Genomic DNA, 21057 nt, shown 5'->3' with positions numbered 1-21057 from the left:
ATCACTATGATTCTGATTATTATGATTGTATCATGTCAGAAACTAATTTTGGAATCTAAGGATAGCTAAGCACTTTGAGAAAATGACATAGTATCTATAACAAGAAGAGTTCTGACTTAAGAAAAATGACCCTAAACAATTATCATTATTTTCACAAGAGTCAATGTTCAAGAAAACTGTTATATCAAGAGTGTTTTTTAATATGAATCAGGTAAAAATTTTATTTATTGCATTCTTTTTTACACTTGGATTGATGAGTATAAATGTCCATGCAGTCTGAGGTGTCAATTACTTGCCATGGACACAAAACTCACAAATGGATGAAGCCAGGAAGGATGGCTTCCAGGTAGGTAGTGTTACCTTACCACCAAAAGAAAGGGGTAGAACTGTCTCACTCAAAGAGTATACAATCTAGCTGGGGAGCCAAGACGTAAGCCTACAACAGATTTAATAATAAAAGTGAGAAATAATTAAACTAATTAAGGCAAAACATGTCACAATGTGAACTCTGCTGTGAAGACAAGGAGTGAGGTCACTGTGGCTCAAAAGAGTGTAAAGAGAAGTCCTGAAGTAGACACATAGAACAAGAAACATTTAAGTGGAGACGTGTTTTGTGTGTCCAGAATAACAGGAGCAAAAAGAGCAGTGCGAGTAAACGATCTGGTTGGAGTGAAGCATTTTTATTAAAAAAAAATATTGATAAAACTAGACAAACAGTTGAAAAGATTGTGAAGGTCTTGAATTAAAGTCTGGTTATGAATGACAGAAATTAATCCTACCATCATTGGTATCCATCCAAAAATTGTGAGTAGAAAAGTGCCATGATTAAAAGGTGTCTGAGAAAAATATTCAGCAAAAGCGTGAAAAAGCAGCAGGTGAGGAAACCCCCAGAGCTACGTATGAAAGGCTTTAGAATCTACAGGTCAATTTCAAAGACCCATAAATGACTCAATAGTAGTTAAATATATCTTACTGTTATCTTTTTTATTTTCTTACAAATGCTACAACTTCAGAACTACATACACACAGTTTTGGAGCATGTCTAAAGCTGCTTCACTAAGACTTACTTCTGAAAACATGCTGTAGGAGAGGCTACTGATGGATCTTCCATATCTACCTGCCTTGACCACTGTAGAATACCCTGGCCAGACTTTGATTTCCAACCTACAGCATCTGTATTTCTTTTCCAGAAGCCAGAGGTGCTGGGGACATAACCCCCCACACTGAGTCCTGCCCAACAGTCCTCAACCAATGGCTAGAATCAAGATTCCCATATAAATATCTCACCTCCCTCCCCTGAATGGAATATTTCTTTTTTTTTCTTTTTTTTTGGGGGGGGTGCGGGGGTAGAGAGAGACTGAGTACAAGTGGAGAAGGGGCAGACAGAGAGGGAAACACAGAATCTGAAGCAGGCTCCAGGCTCTGAGCTGTCAGCACAGACCCTGATGTGAGGCTCAAACCCACAAACAGTGAAGTCATGACCTGAGCCCAAGTCACACACTAACCGACTGCGCCACCCAGGCACCGCTGGATGGAATATTTCTAATGTGCATGTTGTACATTTATTCCCTTACTTCCCAGTAGAATAAAGTGTTAGTTATCCAGCATAATAACTTCCTTGCTACCTTCCCCCACACATTCCAACCCCCATAGTCTTCTACTCTCTTTCACATTTTCCCTATTACAGACTCTTTCCCTAGAGAGTCCCTAGATTTTTCCAAACTACTTAAACTGAAATCCTTGACTTGGGTTGGGAATGAACCCAAGCTAAAATACACCATGGTGTTTCAGCCTGCTCACCTTGGTTCAAGTTACCTCCCTTGTTCTAATAACCTCTCAGGACCCAGGAAGTACCTCCTTTCATCCCTACACTGAGTTTTCCTGATCAGCCCAGCTCACTGCACAGGCTCCTTTTCCTAAAACTTTAAACAAACATAGCCTTTACTTTATATGTGTTCTATATCACATGGTGTGTTATGTATATACCTTATCTTCTCATCTACTAGGCACTCACCTTAAAGATCAGAAACTCCTACTTCTTTGTATCCGCCACAAGCAGAGAACAGAGATTTGCCACAAGCAGAGAACAGAGATTTGTGTCATTCAAGTATTGATTACTACTTCTCCCTGTTGACTTAAAGACCAGAAAACCTGCTGACAAAAGGGGAGTCATACTTTATTTAGCCTAAGATTTAGATATGGTTCTTAGTATATATATGGTTTGGCAGAATGAAAGAAGGTAAAGGGATCAGCAAATTTGAATCTTGCTTTCTGGTTTCTAACTAAAAGCCCACTGTTCCAAAACATGGTTCCAGTTTCTTAATTTTTCAGGGCTGGTATAGAATGTAGAGGAAACGAAAAAGATTCATTTCTCTTTTATTCAAACCTAGTATCACTCATCCATTTTCTTACTCAACAATTGTTTATTGATGACCTGTTGTTGTCAGGCACTAGCACAGCAGACCTGTACAGATTAGAGGGAAAATACGGGTTTTGCTGTGTGACACTTATAGTTGAGGGGACAGATGAAAGAAGACAGATAATATACAAGTAAAAACGAATATACACAAAACAATAAAATAAGAATTATAAAAAGTGAGGCTATGAAATAAAAATACAGAGTCTAGCAGAAAAGAATGACCAGGAGAAAAGGGGGATACTCAGATGGGGTTGATAAGGGAAGATCCTCCAGTCCTAAAGGATAAGCAGATAAGCCAGCAACATTATTTTTCCTACCAAGAAACATCATTTAGAAATTCAAGCTGAGGATGCCTGGGTGGCTCACTCAGTTAAGCGTCTGACTTCAGCTCAGGTCATGATATCGTGGTTTGTGGGTTCAAGCCCTGCATCGGGCTCTGTGCTGACAGTTCAGAGTCTGGATCCTGCTTGAGATTCTGTGTGTCCCTCTCTCACTGTTCCCCTCTCTCTCTCTCTCAAAAATAAATGAAGATTGAAAAAAGTTTAAAAAAAATAAATTTAAACTCATAAACATTTTACCCCAGTCTAATAAAGTTGAGGACTATGGTATCCTGTTTTATGAGGATAGATTACCTAATGGGAGAATATGGAGGAGGGAGTGGGGAGCATATACAAACACCCAGAACAGCATGCTTGATTCTGACACATCTTCCATTCAGCATACCACCCTTCCATTATGTTTGGAATGCCTCCCAGGGAAATCACAAGACTTAGATAAGTAAAAATAATTACCACTCTGTGTCCATTGTATAGGAGGTGATATATTCCATAGTTTCATGGTAAATAATCTAAGATTCAATGACCCATATTTCCTTTTTTTTTTTTTTTCCCACAGAAAAGCTACTTCTCTTCCACCTCATGGAGCATTTACACTGTAATGACTTGTCTATGTGTCTGCTAGACTATTAACTTGTTGGATTTGAAGAAAAAAAAAAAAAAAGCCAGCCTTGAGATACTCACAGTATGATCCATAATATCTTACCTATACAAGGCACTCAATCAATATTTGCTAAATGAATTAATAGCATTATTAGCGTTTACTGAACACTTAATATTTTCCTGGCACTGTGCTAATTGTGGCTGGTACTGCTCAAGATTGTGAGCTCCGGAATCAAATAGTCTGAGCTTAACACCTGAATATGTCATTACTAGCTCTAGACCTTTGGGAAACTAATTTACAATGATTCCTCATAGTTCCCATTCATAAAATCCAGATAATAATCCCTTGCTCATAAATTGGCCATGAGCATTAAATGACAGAATACAGTTAGCAAAGTGCCTGGCATATTATAAATGCTGATGTTTTTTAAGTTTTATTTAAGTAATCTCTATACCCAACATGTGACTTGAACTCACAACTCTGAGATCAAATTGCACACTCTCTTGACTGAGGCAGCCAGACACCCCTAAATGCTGAACTTCTAAACTCTTACATAATCCCACAATAGCAGACCATGTAACACATGAGGGCATTCAATCTTTGAGACTCAAATTACATTACTCATGACGGGCAGAGCTCAGATCAATCAAAATGCATGGAACTCTCTATCAGTTAACCTGCTGTAACAAAGAAACCAAATAACAGTCGTTTAAACAATAGAGAAGTTTATTTCTCTCTTGTTAGCATTCCAGACTGGCAATCCTTCGGTGACCAATACTCATTATTTCTTTTGCCCTGACGTCTCCTAGAACACTTGTGTCAATGTATAGTGGAAGCAGGATCCAAACCATCTTAAGTTCCAGACAGCAGGAGAGGAAAGGAACAGAGTGTAATGAACAAATAAATGTCTTAAAGCATAGATGGAGAAGTGACACACATCACTCACATTCTGTTCATAAGAACTTAGTCACATGGCCACATCTACCTGAAAGAGGGCTGAGAATTATAAGGCCTTGCTGGTCAGCCATGTCCTCAGCTACAATTTTATTTCCATGGAACTAAGGGAAATGGATTTTGGTAGACAGCCAACAATCTCTACCATGGACTATAACCCTATGCTTTTCAATATAAAGAATCTAATGTCTCATTCTGTAACAACACTGTTGCCATCTCTGAAAATTTAACAGCTTATGCTAGTTACTTGACCAGTGGGGATGAATTTACTACGAACTTAAAAATTACATGAGCTTGTATTTTGCACTTTCTGTCAAAAACCATCAATTTCCTAATGGCTATTTTATGCTATTGCATCCAATTAAATTATATGCTTTTAGGAAAAGGCATTAACGACCAATTGACAAAAATCACAGTTCATATTATATACGTGGGAAATTAGGAACCAAAAAAGTTATTTAACTGAAGTCTTAACTAGTCTTAGACAGTAAATCAAGCAGATATAGAACCCCCAAAACAGAAGAGAATGGAACTAACACTTGTCAAAAACCTACCAGTATTCTAGGTGCCTTAATTAATTCAAATAATTCCTGAACAATCATTATGCCACAAACACTGTGCATTACTACAGACCAGACACTATCTATGCCTTCTAGAAGGTTAGGTCCAAACTTTACATACATTATATTTAATTTTACTTCCACTACTGTCTTACAAAGTAGATATCACAAATGAGGAAACGGAGGCTCAGAAATAGAGTCCATTTGCAAATGTCACTTGCTAGTTAATGGTATCACATTAAAATCCAAATCCTCTCGGCTTCAAGACCAATGCTTTTTCCATGATGTCCCGACTCCCAACTCTAACCACAACAGACATATTAGCAATGACTTAACCAACAAAGAACATATCACATGCTTAATATCATTATCTGAATTTTTTCTCATTTTCTGACTGAAATGATGCATAAAAACTACATATGCCAAGTGAGTCCCCATTAGAAACATGATTAGAGAACTGTGCACATGGGCATACATCACAAGTGGCAATTAAGTGCATAAAATCAGCAGCACTGACCCAAGAGTGTAAACAACAAGCAGACTGGGGAGTATTATTAATCACATGCACACTGTCTACTTAATTGCAACTCGGGCTCTTAAAAGTTAGAAGAGAAGTTTCCACTTAAGGAAATTTCCAACTGGGGGTGAGACCTCTGCTTATAAATATAAGTATCTTAGATACACACATGATAGTACATATGACTTCAAAACCAGTAAAGTCACTAAATATTTAAATGAATTACTTTGTCAAATACATAAGCAAAAACCACTAAGTTATAAGATTGATACAAAATCCATTTTCTTATATATTGAATTTTGTGATAGTTGAGAAGGAACAGGAAGACATAGGTGTGTTAAAACCTTATCATCTGAACATCTAAATAACAAGTTAGACTTTTTCCTATTGTATCATTCAATCGCTCTCACTATTAAAAATAAGGACCTACCTGAGATATAGAAAGGGCTGACACTACTCATTTGAGGGCAGATTTATTTTGACCTCTGCGTCTCTTTCTCTGTAGCATTGTTACAAATAAAAATATATAGTGATACATTCTATACACATGTTTACTGTAGATTTTATCTATAAATGCATATGTAAATTCATATATTCAAATACAGTGGCAGTCAAAGTTTTGGTCTCTTTCTACATTTAAATGCTTAGATAGTAATATGAAAGAAAATATTAAGCTATTTATTATTCCCAGTGGGATACTAAATGAAAACTAAATAAGTCTCCAGAATAAAATAGAGGATTAAATCAATTTGTGCAAAAAAAAAAAAATCTATGTGTCTAGATTGTTTTTTGCTGTAACTACGTTTGGTATAAGGCTTAAAAAAAGACAACTTCACACTCTATTATAAAATTCCACTTCAACTACCATATTTAAATTAACTTGCTCCATCTGAGAATATAGACATTAAATTATATCTTCAAATCACTTACACAATAGCTCACAATATTATTACCTTAAAATGTAATTCTGATACTTATACTGAGAAGCTGGAAAGTTCCAAATGAATGAGTTAACTTGAAGGAATATTCTTTTAAGCAATTTTACACAAAATGGGCATTATATGGTAATCTAAATACATATGCAATAAACACTGTATTTTTAAAAATTGCATTGCAGGAAAAAGCGGTTTCATCTAAATAACAAAAATGTTTGCATTTCTTAACCTCAGTTTAAAGAGACAAATTAATTTCCTTTACTATCCTTAATTCTCTTTTTTTAAGTTTATTTATTTTGAGAGAGAGAGAGAACATAGATGTGAGCAGGGGAAGGGGACAAAGAGAGGGAGAGAGAGAATCCCAAGCAGGCTCTGCATTATCGCCTCAGAGCCCAATACAGGGCTCCATCTCATTAACCACAAGACAATGACCTGAGCCTAAATCAAGAGTCAGATGTTTAACCAGCTGAGCCACCCACGCGTTTCTACTTAACTCTCTTTTTGACAGTATTTTTCTCAGCACAGTTCATGAAGAGTTATGTGAATGCTTCTTTATTAACTAGAATCCATGATGTCAGAGTTTTCAACTGCAGTATCACAACCATTAATGAAATGATTGTTTCTGCTAAAGGTAATTTTTTGTCAATTACATACCTAAAATCATATTTGTCTTCCAAAATATGCAAGATTTTTTTTCTAGCAAGCACACATAAGGTTCGGCCTCGCCTTAATATAACCTACCTGTTCACTTGGATAGTTATTTTGAATATAGTTGAAGAACTTTAAAACTTATATTTATCGGGGCACCTGTGTGGCTCTGTCAGTTGAGTGATTCTTGATTTCAGCTCAGATCATGATCTCACAGGTTCATGAATTCAAGCCCTGCATCAGGTTCTGTGGGGACAGCATGGATTCGTTCATGGATTCATGGATTCTCTCTCTCCCTGTCTCCCTACCTCTCTACCACTCGTGCTCTTTCTTGCTCTCTCTCTCAAAAATAAATAAACATCTTCTAAAAATGTAACTTAAAAAAATAACATGTATGTTTAAAATTTTTCTGTTATTAAGATATTTACTTAAGATATTTGCAAACTGAAAAACAATTTGCTCTTGTGGTATGCCTTACTCTTATTTTGATTTAAAAAAAATACTACATATAATGAACATATTGCTTTATAATCTTTTTTCTACTTAACATACAGAAAATACCATATATGTCATTACATATACTTTTGTAGTGGCTTACAGAGCCTTCTTTTAAAACATCCTTTGGTTCATTGTATGTTTTCATTAAAGTATTGGTAAGTCAAAGGAAACCTGATATTTATAGAAGTATGCCTTCCACCAGTTAAAATCAGATCTTACCTTGACATTCCATCTAGAGACACAGCTCCAGAGGGAGGAAGACTTGAATTTTAGGGTGGTGATATCTGTGTTCTTGGGAAGTTATTTTCAATATCTTGGGACCTAAAGTATTTCATTGGTAGAAGTCTAGATAATAAAGAATATTTTACTTGTCAAGAGAGCCTCTTGAGAAGCCTTCAGAATTTTACATCTATGACTGAAATAACCAGTTCACTGCAATCAAGCCGGAGAAAGTGTGTGCCAAGGCAAAGGTGAATTGAGAAGGTCTGCTCTGTGTAGCTTCACTCGTCATCGTAGGGCCCCGAATGACTCATCCCAGAGATTTTCCTTTACTTCAAGCCAATCACATTTTTCAACCACGTAGGAGTTTATTCCTGCCTTCTTGAGCTGGAACCAACCCATTTTTCAAATTGTGTCAAGCCTTGCATTTTATTCAGTGACAACCTTTCTTTAAATCTCTCAAGACGAACACTGCTTTTTTTCCTGACTGTAAAAAATCAGATTATGTCACCTAATTTCAAGGAAAAGATCTGCAATGGCAGGCAGACCAAAAACACCATTTGTATGCAAAGAGAGTTAAAGTACTGGAAAAGTACCCTTGCCAGTAGAGTGTGGAATCATTAAACACACAACTAAATTTGAAGCAGAAATAGTAGAAAAAAATATATCTTGAAATGTGATAGGGTCCATTACGCTTCTTGATGAGATTACTTGCGTCTCCAATACATTACCCAAAGGCGCTTACAAAACTGAGGGAATATATTACACTGGAATTATCAGGACTTTCTAAGTAGGTCAAATTTTGAAGCAAAAAAAAAAATGCTTCAAATTTTATTCAGTGTTAAAAAAAAATGGTAGGAACTGTACAGCAAAGGTGCTAATCACTTTTTAAAGTAAATTTTTAAAAAAAGTCTTACTCTTGCATAAACATTAAATGTATCACTTTAAAATGCAGAGCCACACACCTGAGGGCTGTTCTTCCACTGTCATCTTAATTCAGTTTTTAATAATAAACTGAATTTTAATTATATAAATATCTTTATTCATTTGAAACTCTTAGAAAAGTTAGGCTTGAAAAAAGTTCAAAATCTAACTCTTATCATTTTGAACCAAACAGATTCAGTCCTTACGACATATATATAAAACACTTTTTCTTCTCCCTACTGGGTTTCCATTCATGGTGTTATTACAAAACAACAAAGTTCTGGTATAATATTTTTAATAACATTATAGTTTTCTTAGAGGTAATTCTAAAATAGCAGGCATACTATTTGTGTAACCTTTCATATGGGAATATTGAAATATCTAACAACTGCAGCATATGCTTCAAGCGCCCTAGGCAGCAACATGATTACATAAAAATTGACTTAAGAACCTATTTAATTAATTCAAGTACAAGTTGAATAAAAGAATGTTAATGGCTTTCAGAGTAAAAATCTCTTTTGAAAAATCATACAAAGAAAGAAAAATGTAAAAGTATAGGACTTTTACTTTCTAATGTCATGTTGACAAAGGTTAGATAAATATGGACCAAAGAAGTATTTGTGGATACAAATAACGCTAACATAGACCTGTGTGACTTGCACCTGCCATACCTGAACAGTCCACCAAGAAGCATCACTTCAGTTGTAAGGAATGAAGCCCCCAGTGAACATACCATCTGGGAGTGAATACATTACGCCAATAATAACGTATTGTGAATTACTGTGAATAATACAGACCTGACACATTAGCATTAGTAACTAGTGGGCCTCTGAGAAAAGAGAATGCAGAACTGTAACATTTAAATTGTGTGGGAGAGAGGAAGGAAGACTGAAATCCCTCAGGTTTAGGCCCAAAAGGTAGGAAGAAGGTTCATAAAGATTAAAAGAGAGAAAAGCTCAAAAGGCAAAGAAAATGTCTTTAAAGGATTTTACATGTCATCTAGACCAACTTTTTATTTTAAAGAGGAGGAGATTTAGGATCAAGGAGACCTACCAAAAGGGGAATGGTGAATGACAGCCCTAGAACCCAGCTCTGCCAATGTTATAATCTACTTAGCCCTGATGCCACTTCTGGTTCTTTGGGGAATTACATTCTTTCAGCATTCTTACAAAGTTGTTCCAAGTGATATAAAAATTCTAAATCATATCATATTTATTGTCACAAGAATGCAACCTAGTTTTTAATGTTAAGCCACTACAATGATGCATATTGTAAAGAGAGACAGAGAAATTACATGGAATGGAAAAAACCTGATAAGAGGATTTTAAAATAAAAATAAAAACAACAGGAAAAGCTCATGATGTTTTCTTTCTTTCTTTTCTTTTTTTGTCTTCAGCTAACCATTATTTGTGGCATTCCCCAAACTTCATATCCCTTTTGTCCCTACTTTACTTCCTTTCAATGCAGCCTCAACTTGCAGGCCACACTGAAGACTCTCAAATAACCATCTCTAGTTCTTCCATCTTGAAAATGATTAAACCCTCTCTAGAACTGCCCTGAGAAACTCTTCAATGTCCTGCTGCCAGAGCAAGGATAAGTCCAGATAATAAACCTGGTACTTCACTCTTCCTTAAGGAAAGCACAGCACATAAAATCAATCTCACTCTGTTTATTTCTTGTCCTGTCTCCTTCTGTGTGTCTGTTAACAAAACTTCCACTGAATCACTGTGTTTAAAACACTGTCATTTAGGGGGTTCCTGGGTGGTTCAGTTGGTTAAGCATCTGAATTTGGCTCAGGTCATGATCTTTCAGTTTGTGGGTTTGAGCCCCACATCGAGTTCTGTGCTGACAGCTCAGAGCCTGGAGCCTGCTTCAGATTCCGTGTCTCCTTCTCTCTCTGCCCCTTGCCTGATCACACTCTGTCTTTTTCTTTCTCTCAAAAATAAACATACATTTTTTTTAAAAAATTAAAATAAAAAACTGTCATTTTGATCTTAGCCTCATATTTTACCCAGGGATGCAAACAGTCATAAAAGATGTCTCCTTTCTAATGATGCCACTGCCCTCACCCATGGTGCCTCACAGCCACAAGTCTTTATTTCTCAGTCACTGAGCTTGTTTTACTCCTTCCACCCTTCTCTTTGACGATCCATCCTAAAGGCAAAGATATATTTTTTAATTGTGGTAACAAAAACCACACAGCATGAGATCTATTCTCATAACAATTTTTAAGTGTAGTATACAGTATTATTAACTATAACTACATTGTTGTACATCAAATATCTAGAACGTTTTCATCTGGCTTGACTGAAGTATTATACTCACTGAATAACAACTTCCCATTTTTCCCTCCCTCTGGCTCTTGGTTGCCACCATTACTGCTTTCTTTCCTTATGCATTTAACTACTTTACATATATATGAAACCATGTTGAATTTTTTCTTTCTGTAACTGGCTTGTTACACTTCGCATTAGTTACTTAAAGTTAATCTCTGTTGTAGCATATGACAGAATACTTTTCTTATGGCTAAATAATACTCCATTGCATATATGCCACATTTTCTTTATCCCATTGTCTGTGGATGAACATTTAGGTTGTTTCCAGATCTTGGCTATAGTGAACTAAATATCGCAATAAATACAGGAGTGCTACTATTTCTTTAAGACCCTGACTGCAACTCTTTTGGATAAATATCCAGAAGTATGATTGGTGGATCATATGGTAATTCTATTTTTAATCTTTAAACAGTAACTCCATATTGTTTCCATAGCAGCTGAATCATTTTACACACTCATCAACAGTGTATAAGGGTTCCAATTTCTCAAAATCCTCACCAACACTTGTTATTTTGTTTGGTTTTTTTTAAGGTCCACCTAACAGTTGTGAGGTGATACATCACTGTCTGTGTTTATATTTCCCTGATAATTAGAAACACTGAACATTAGTTTTTCATATAACTGTTAGACATCTGTATTGTCTTCTTTGGAGATTGTCCATTTAAATCAGGTTATTTGTTTGTTTATTTTTGCAGTGAGTTGTAGGATGTCCTTACATTTCTTGGATATTAACTCTTCATAAGATACATAGTTTGTAAATATTTTCTTGCCTTTTCAGTCCACTTATGGTTTCCATTGCTGTGCAAAACTTACTTATTTTTGCTTTTGTTGTCTGTGATTTTTGTGTCATATATAAAAAGTCATTGCCAAGACCACTGTTATGAAGCTTTTCTTCTGTATTTTTTCCTGGGCATTTCATAGTTTAAGGTATTAAAGTCTTTAATCCATTTTGAGTTGATTTTTCTGTATGGTGTAAAATAATTATCTAATTTCATATACACAGGCATTTAAAAAGGTAAAACTGTACACCTTTTAAAGCTATACATATACATATATGTAGTAAGACATCTAACATGAATTTTAAAACAAACAAAAATGCAGAATTGTGTTTACCCTTTGGAGGTGGGGAGTCATAGAGGAGACAATGCTGATAATGATCATATTCAATTCCTAAGTTGGATATATGTATGTACCTAGTATTTCATTATATTTGTATATATACATATACACAATTTTAGATACATGAACTATTTTATAATAAAGTTAAACTACAATTGTTTATTTTTAAACAGGTAAAGGCTTATACATTAAAAAAACAAATTTAAGGGGCGCCTGGGTGGCTTAGTCGGTTAAGCGTCCGACTTTCACTTAGGTCATGATCTCGCAGTTCTTGTGATCAAGCCCCGCATCGGGATCTGTGCTGACTACCAGCTCAGAGCCTGGAGCCTATTTCAGAGTCTGTGTCTCCCTCTCTCTGACCCTCCCCTGCTCACGCTGTCTCTCTCTCTCTCTCTCCTAGAAATAAATAAAAATATTTAAAAAAACAAATTTAGTAACTTTTAAAATGTTTTTTTTTTATTTCCAAAACTTCCCCATATAGCTGTTAGCATAAAGAGCTTACCTCTAGAGGTGCCTGGGTGGCTCAATCAGTAAAGTGTCTAACTCTTGATCTCGGCTCTGATTATGATCTCATGATTCCTGAAATGGAGTCCCAAGTCAGGCTCTGCATTGACAGTGCACAGCCTGCTTGGGATTCTCCCTCTCTCTCTCTCTCTCTCTCTCTCTCTGCCCCTCCTCTGCAATCACATGCATGCAGACTTTCTCTGAGAACTCTAGTTAAAAGTTTCCAACTCTAAGGTAAAAAGTCTAACATCCATTGGGTGGAGCACTGCTCTCTATTTCTAATCATATAGATAGATTCTACTGAAAATTAATTCTACAGAGGCAGTTCATAAAATGCACTTTATTTTTATTTATGCAATCCTTTCTACCAAATCTCATGATGAAAACAAAGCTCAAAGATTACTTGCTATACCAACTTATTGAAAAAAAATCATGAACAGAGATCTTTACTCACTTGCAGAAAAACTCTAGTCAAGAACTACTTTTGCCAATGCTTTATGGTAGTCACTGAATAGGTCTGCATGATAGTTTATGTCAAGATTTCTCAACCTCAGCACTACTGACATTTTGGGTCAAATATTTTTTGTTGTGTGAGGTTGTCCAATACATTGTTGGATATTTAATAGCATCCCTGGACTCCTCACACTAGAAGCCAGTAGTGACATTCAAAATATTGCCTACTATTTCCGTAGGATAAAACTGCCCTCCAGTTTAAAACCACTGTTCTTTGTGAATGACATATCCGAAAGGTGCCCTCAGCAACAAGACCAAGAAGCCTTGACAACAGAAATACAAATAGGAAGACAGTGCTAAATTAAAGCAAATTACACATTAGAGGAAATCAATTTAGACTAGCCTAAATAATATTATTATTTCCTTGAATACTCTACAGCTACATGAAAATAGAATAAGGAAATTTATAAATATAGTGCCACTTAAAATGACTCTTAAATGGAATTAATCTTCATTGATGTATTCAATTAGTCAGTAGTATATTGATTAGTCAACATGTCAAAATGCAGTATCATTTTAAAGAAATTAAATTTTCTGCCTATTTATTGTGTGCCAGAAAGCTCCATATTACTAAACCCCATGGCATTATTGATAATTAATTAGCTCTTTAATTAGCACTGGATATGAGTAACCACTCATTTCTCCTAAATATTTTGTAATTTGTTTTCCATTTTCTCTGGCAACTACTTATCCACCCCCTTTACTGACCAACTCCCCTCTGTCTTCTAAATTTTGGAGTTTCCCATGGTTGAGTACCGAGCCCTTAGCTTTTCTCACTTCATACCATACCTGCAGATCTATTTCCACAGCTTCATATACCATATGCCATCTATGTGCCATGAACTGCCTCCTTGATGTAGTCCCTGAGAGTTCTAAGAACATTTCAGTTGAGATGTCCAAGCCCCATCCTCATATATGACGTCTCCCTTGATCCAGCTGCTCATGCCATCAGGTCAGAATTGACATTTTCCTCATTCTTATCTTCCCATCTAATTAGTTATGAAATACTATTTATTTTACTGGATGTCTTAGTTATGCCTACCGTTCTCATCCCCTGTGGTGCTACTTACTGCAGGCTACCATCATTGCTGGACAAGGCTACTCAAAACACTTTTTTAACCTCTTTCCATACGTCTACTCTTGCTTCCTGAGAACTATTCTCCACTCAGCAATGTACAAATACTATTCAGATGTATTTACATGTAACATCCAGTGTAAACTTTCAATCACTTCTGATTGCACTTACAACAATATGCAACCCCCTGCCATGACCTAGTAGGCTCTGAACAATCTGAACTCTGTTGCTTACATCTCCAAGCAACTTTCCCCTTTGTACATGTTTCAACCATGCTGGCCTTAGCTCTCTTTCTCAGAGAAGCCAGACTCCTTACCACTTGGCACATGTAGGTCCCTGTGACTTAGAAAGGTCTTTCTATGTCATTTAGGCTCATCCTAAGTGAGCATTTTTAGAGAGAGACCTCCTGTGACCCCTCAAACCATATATGGCATACTATATAAACATTTAACATGTATCATAGCATATAATTGATACAAAGCCCATATGAACTCGACATCATGTTACAGGCAAAGAAATCAAGGCTTAGGAAGGTGAGTAAGACACTTTCAAATCACAGAGTAACAAACAGAACTTGAGCCATGGCTTTCTAATCTCCAAGCTTGGTCTCTTACTAACACATACAAGACCTTTCCCAATGTAGGTTGTCTAAACAAGATGGGAGACGTTTTATGAACTACAGCTTCATTCACTTCATCCAATATTGTCTGTAGTAACAATAACTAGTCACAATAACTAGTAACTAGTTAGTAGTAACAATGACTAATAACAATAACTAGTAACAATATTGTTACTAGTCTGTAAGATTTCTGAGATGGAAGCTGCAATTATTAATCTCTAAATCTCAAGGGCAGGTGATGCTTAAAATTTGTGATGAAAGGATCAAAAGAACAATAACAACAACTAATAATAATAATAATAATAATAATAATAAAACAGAAAGAGAACTTGTGTCTTGGAAAAACAAGGCTTTATTTATTCAAGACTTTTAATAAAATATTTAATCCCCAAAACAGTGGTGGCAAATATTGAAGATTAGGACAGGAAAAAGTGGATTTGGAAGCGTGAGGTCATTCCTATTCAGTCTTCCAACAGCAGTGACCAAAGCCATTAGAAATTACATTAAGTGCATAAAGAAGGTCACCAGGACCAGCAAAATGGCACTTTTGAATCTGTTTCTAGCCACAGACAGATATGGAAATGTCCAACTTTGGATCCCTTACAAGTTATGAATGATGTGTTCTTACAAGATAAAGACATTAGAGAAAAAAAAACACCAGTGATGGAACAGTTCTGCAAACTGTTTACAGTCACCAGCACTAAATAGCGTCTTTGCTTTCTCAAAAATTGAAGAATCCAAGAATGCTTTATAACCATAATCTTTCTGACTTTACTCCCTCCCCCACCAGCAGTCTCAACTCCATTTATCCCCTATTTTCTCTGCAAAAAGAAAGCAGGATTTCAAATCTCTTCCTATGTCTTTATAAGTAAAGCTTGGCTGATCCTATCAAGATGACAAAAGTTCTGTAGCCAATGAAGGAAAAATAAAGATGAGATTTTGCTGAATACAACTGATTGCCTGGTAAGAGAAGTCAATTATTTTCTATCTGATGTTTTCATTTTTAGCTGGAAATTCCAGACAATGGCCCTCTTGGTGAAGGAAAAATTTTTTAAAACACCATTACTCCACTGGAGGGAAGAAAAAGTTCTCCAAAGTTGTGAACTGAACCTCTTCTTTCATTCACACATACCAGTAGTCTAAAAGAAAAGGCACTGAAAGTCAATTCCAGGTTTCTAAAATGTCTGACTGTGCATGACCCAGTTCTCTTCAGTACCTCCCAGAAGATTCAGCCAATTTTTATTTCTGCAGTGCATCAGTGTTTATCATTTGTTTTACAACAGTGCTGCATGTTCTTGAAAATTGACGCAGATGAATTTCACCCCTCGTTTACAAAAACTCAAGAGAAACAAACGGTCTTAAAAACTAAATCCACCACTGAGGCATGGTTAATTTACTAAAAGAGCATTTCTTTTTTCTTTGCTCTCAGTTCACTATTTACTTCCTTACAGTGGTAACTCCACCCCCACCTAACTCTTTATTTGTCAAGATTTCTGACAATTTTCCAGCTTATAATTAGGCATTATGAAAATTCACTGTGGGAAATCTATTGCTAGACAAAAGCTTTTCCATTCGCTTTGCTTTAAAGAAACACTGATGACTTTCACCTAGGGAAGGCTAAGAGCAAAATCATGGATGCATTTTGACTACATATGTATGAATAAACTGATTTATTAAGGACAAATGCTCTAAGAAGTGACAGTCAGACAGAATCATAGCTGTCTGGAACAGAATCCTAGCTGTTTCGTATTAGCTGGGTAATCAAAGGTAAGTTGCTTCATCTGTCTGTGTCTCGGTTTCCCTAACTATAAAATGAAGATAGTAACTCTAAGTGTCACATAGGAATAGTAGGAGTATTAAATGAGAAAAACACCCAGTGCAGTGCCAGGCACATAGTAAATGCTTAGTAAATAGCAGTCAGTAGTGTTTTTATTAATAACAGAGAGAGAACAGAGTAGGGAGCGTCCTCACTTCCCCACTTAATACTATCTTCAGAATTCCACCATCCTTGTTACTAATGAAAAAAGGGATCTAGGCAACTTGCAGCCCTGGAAAGCCTCAGCATGTCTAGAGAGTCCTGTGTCTTAGAGAAAAGACAAGTGTTCAGATGAGAGGCAGTTTCTCAGACCCTGTAGCATTGCCTAAACCCAATGACAACACACCCCCCTCTCCGGGATGAGAGGAGCTCATGCCTCTCTCCCCTGACTGACTTTTCCTTGTTCCGTCAGCTGAAGCAAATTTCTCTTCCCTCATCCTCAAGGAAAAAGAATGGGCCAGACAAGTTCTGGCACTCTTTTCAGAGAGAAGTAATTCAGAGCTAGTGGGGAAGAACAAGAGCAAGAGTTTTCAGGAGCCCAGGAGCAAGTAAGACATCTCTATGGTAACTTTTCCTGTCCTCACATCATCAAATAATCAAAAGAAAACAATGGTCAGAAAACAGCCAAGTATGCCCAGACACATGTTTAGCTTTCGATCTGAACAGAGCTCATGCATCCTAAACTCTTATCAATTCAACAAACAGTTGGGGAGCTAACACAGAGTGAGCACTCTATTCTCAGCACTTTGCCAAGGCTTTACATGCACAGATGGTCTAATTGTCTCCTAGCTTCAAAAAAATAAATACTATCATTTTTTTTTTCATTATTCAGGTAAGAAACCAAGGCATAGAAAGATTAGGAAACTTCCTTGGGGCACCTGGGTGACCCAGTCGGTTGAGTGTCTGACTTTGACTCAAGTCATAATCTTGTGGTTGGTGAGTTTGAGCTCCATATCGGGCTCTCTTCTGTCAGTGCAGAGCCCACTTCAGATTCTGTTTCCCTCTTTCTCTACTCCTCTCCCACTCACACGCTTTCTCTCCCTCTCTCTCTCTCTCTCTCTGAAATAAATAGACATTTTTTTAAAAAAGAAAGATTAGGAAACTTCCTCAAAAATACTGGGTTACATGGAACCAAAATTTGACCCCGTCGAGCTCCAAGTCCACAATCTTCACAACTCTCCTCTATGCCCCCCTCCTGTTAGCCAACTGGAAACAACTGGAAAGTTTCCAAACAACTGGAAAGTTGGTCTTGCTTTCTCTGACTCATAATTCAATTTTCTATAATGATATTCCCATAAAACTTATGTTACTGAACTGGCAGGAGCCTTGAACAGATTCTATGCCTCTTTGATTTAACATTCAGAACAAGCTCCTTTAAAATATTGCAATTCTACTATGACTGAAATGGGAAGCATGCCACAGAGGTGTAGAGGAAACAAACTGGACATTGAGTCTTGCACTCTTGAAGCTTTGTGATAAGGCACAGGGAATCTATGCACTGTGCACTCTACTTCTGCTTGTATTTGAGATTTTCCATAATAAAAAGTTAAAGGCAGTAACAATTTAAACCACAAACAAGATAACTGAAGATCTTAAGCCATTTTGGGATCCAGAAAGACACTTAGGTTCAGTAACTCAGTGTCTCTACTGACCATGTTTCTACTGGATAGCAGGAACTAAGAGTGCAGGAACTTAGTTATAAAACATTTTACTAATACAAGAATCCACCCCCATGAATATTTTACTCTCCTCTATCTTGAACAATGAAGATATTCTCAGAGTTGAATCTTCTGCTCACTCTAATATTTGCTGTTCCTGGAGCTACTGCTGCTGATAGGAAAACCTTTGCTTCCTTCCTCATAGCAGGTTTGTCGTTCCACAGCCTACAAATGACTAAAGACTATTTGCATAATCAAACTTAAAAACTTCCACCCTATATCCTTTTCACAGTTCTCTTAAAAGGTGAAAAGAAAGAAACTTACCCGTTATGTTGTACATTCCCTCTTTGCCAAAGTGTGCTGTGGTTTCAAAAACTAGCCCAGTGCTTCTGAACTTTTCTGTATCCGTTATAATATTAAAGAGCCACAAGGAAGGGAAGTGGTTAGTCAACTTGCTAATTTTATCAGTCCCTCCCACTGGTTAAATAGTACCTGATACTGCAGCCGCAAAATCAGTTTTCCAGCTCACTTCTCTGCTACAGCACGCCTTTATAAAAACAGCCTAACTTGAGGGGAAAGAGAGTGATAGTCAGTATCTAGTTCATAGGCATGAGACAGTTAATGAATGAACATTTTATTACTATTAATAAGAAGCCTAACAGACTACAGAAACCAGTGATTTTACAAAATGAGGAGGAGGAGGAGAAAGAAAGTCTGTCAGCTCCATACTCTAAGCATACTCTCAGTTGGATGTGTAAAGGAGTGATTTTAATGCAATCAGAGGACGTGTGGGAAGTAGCTGGTGTTTCATTTGTTGATAAATTTTCTTCCCTGGAACGGAGCCAGTATACCGGAAACACAAACTTGCACAACTTGGGGCCCTGCCTCAGATGATTCTCTTCCTCTGAGTTTATCAATTAAAACATAGGACCAAGTAGCAGATATATGCCTCTGGATGAGGGAAAATTAAATGTCCTCAGCAGAAATCATGAACTGCTTTCTAGTTGTAAATATCTTTAGTAAATGAAAAGAAAATACAAAACCTAAAGACTGATTTTAATAAAATAATTCTGATGTGTCAACCCAACTAAAAAAATAGCAACATAGAAAAACACTGGCACTCCAGAACCCTCTATCACAGGATTTTCCAAGTTGTTTAAATGTGTGGCATTTTAATTAAATATGGAGTACTCATTTTGAAGGGTATTTCCCACCATATCATTAAGGCAGTAGGATAAGAAATATCTGAAAATCAAATCATTTACTGACGCTCACTAACCCCTGTCTTTGACTGGCTGAGAAATTGAAAACAGTCCCTTCAAAGAAATTCTGGCACTTTTTATATAATTGCATATGGTGATGGTGTTGTAAAAAGAGTTAAATTTGGTAAACTAAAGGAAGCTAGTAATTCATTACTGTCACTTTTCCTTTCTTAGTATTCCCACTACTCACCTAATCAAATGAGGAAAGGAAACACATGGTGGAACTACTGAATTTGTTTTCCATCTCCTTAAGTTTGTTTTCTAATTAGATCTAAGAAAATGTCCTGTCCTGAAGTGAAATGCCAGCCATACCTTGTTCTGAGATCCCAGCTCCAATTTGCCTTGAAGAGAAACAAGTGCACATTTCTAAACTCTCAAGGTCATGTCTGCCTATCTGAGTTTAAGAGGAGGAGCACATATGTAAAATCAACATTTCACACCCATGACCCTCCCACTGACATTGGTAGCTTCTGTATCTTCACAGAAGGAAGAGGGAAACACACAGGGCTCTAGAGCAAAAAGAAGGGAAGGAAAGATGAAAAAGACTCACTGTCTCTCCTCTAAAATTCTTTGCAGCCTCCCCAAGCTTCTACATTCAGAGGTACCTCCTTTGCCTCTTCCATAAGCCTCCTCCTCCTCTATTCAAACATACCAACTTGCACCTTTTCCAAAATCCTATAGCATATTTCATCATTCTCACAGTCTAGCCACATATTATTTCTACAAAATGCCTTTCTAGAAGACTGTTAGCCTCTTCAGGACTCAGATACATCCTTGATGCCCACCTAGAACATTAGGCCTATTGATCAAAAAGCCCCACTTTTAAGACAAGTACTTTGCAAGGCTCTTTTGCTAGCCTAAAATGAAACTCAGAGATTCTGAATCCAACATCTATACAGTATATTTTTTCAAAATCAATCAAGTGCTGGGGCACCTGGGCAGCTCAGGAGGTTAAGCATCTGACTCTTGATATCGATTCAGATCATGATCTCATAGTTTGTGAGACTGAGCCCATGTCTGTCAGTACAGAGTCTGCTTGGTATTCTCTCTCCCTCCTCTTTCTCCCCTCCTCCCACTCATGCGCTCTCTCTCTCTCTCTCTCTCTCTCTCTTTCTCCCTCTTTCTCTCTCTCAAAATAAATAAACCTAAGAAATAATCAAGTGCTCCCATGCATGAGTATTTACACACTTCAGAAGTCCTCCAAAGCATAAATCAAGATTGAAGAGATATAAGAAGAAGGCAGTCTTTATGAGAAAGATAGGAAAGTGAAAGACTGGACAGCTAAATGGACATGAGAATAAAATCTAGTACTGAAATAAGAAACAATAAACCAGATTTAACAGCACATAATAAAGTAAAAGGAAAATAAGATTAAGTGAACTCCAGATAACATGCTAAGGCAAATTACAGACTGTAGACCCAAAGAAAATGTGAAAAATGATTTATATTCTCTTATAGGAGCTGAGAATTATACCTTATTCATAAAAAATTTTAAAGGAGCACGAACTTTTCCTTCTCTTAATACTGAACAAGGGAGCTATA

At 36.7% G+C, this 21057-nt stretch overlaps 1 protein-coding gene across 1 annotated transcript in view; it reads right to left on the bottom strand.

Moving 5' to 3' along the window:
• Positions 1–18613, bottom strand: part of HDAC9 (histone deacetylase 9) — a 718836-nt gene extending 700223 nt beyond the window's left edge. The window contains exon 1 of the mRNA XM_039220715.1: positions 18578–18613. Coding sequence (XP_039076646.1) covers positions 18578–18593 — 16 coding nt within the window. The 5' untranslated portion in view covers positions 18594–18613. The remainder of the gene's footprint in view (positions 1–18577) is intronic.
• Positions 18614–21057: the final 2444 nt, after the last annotated feature.

This window comes from Hyaena hyaena, unplaced genomic scaffold (assembly GCF_003009895.1).
Source record: "Hyaena hyaena isolate Hyena2069 unplaced genomic scaffold, ASM300989v1 scaffold_904, whole genome shotgun sequence".
Lineage (NCBI taxonomy): Eukaryota > Metazoa > Chordata > Mammalia > Carnivora > Hyaenidae > Hyaena > Hyaena hyaena.
The sequence above is the reverse complement of the archived record's forward strand: the minus strand, read 5'-3'. Positions and strand labels throughout refer to the sequence as shown.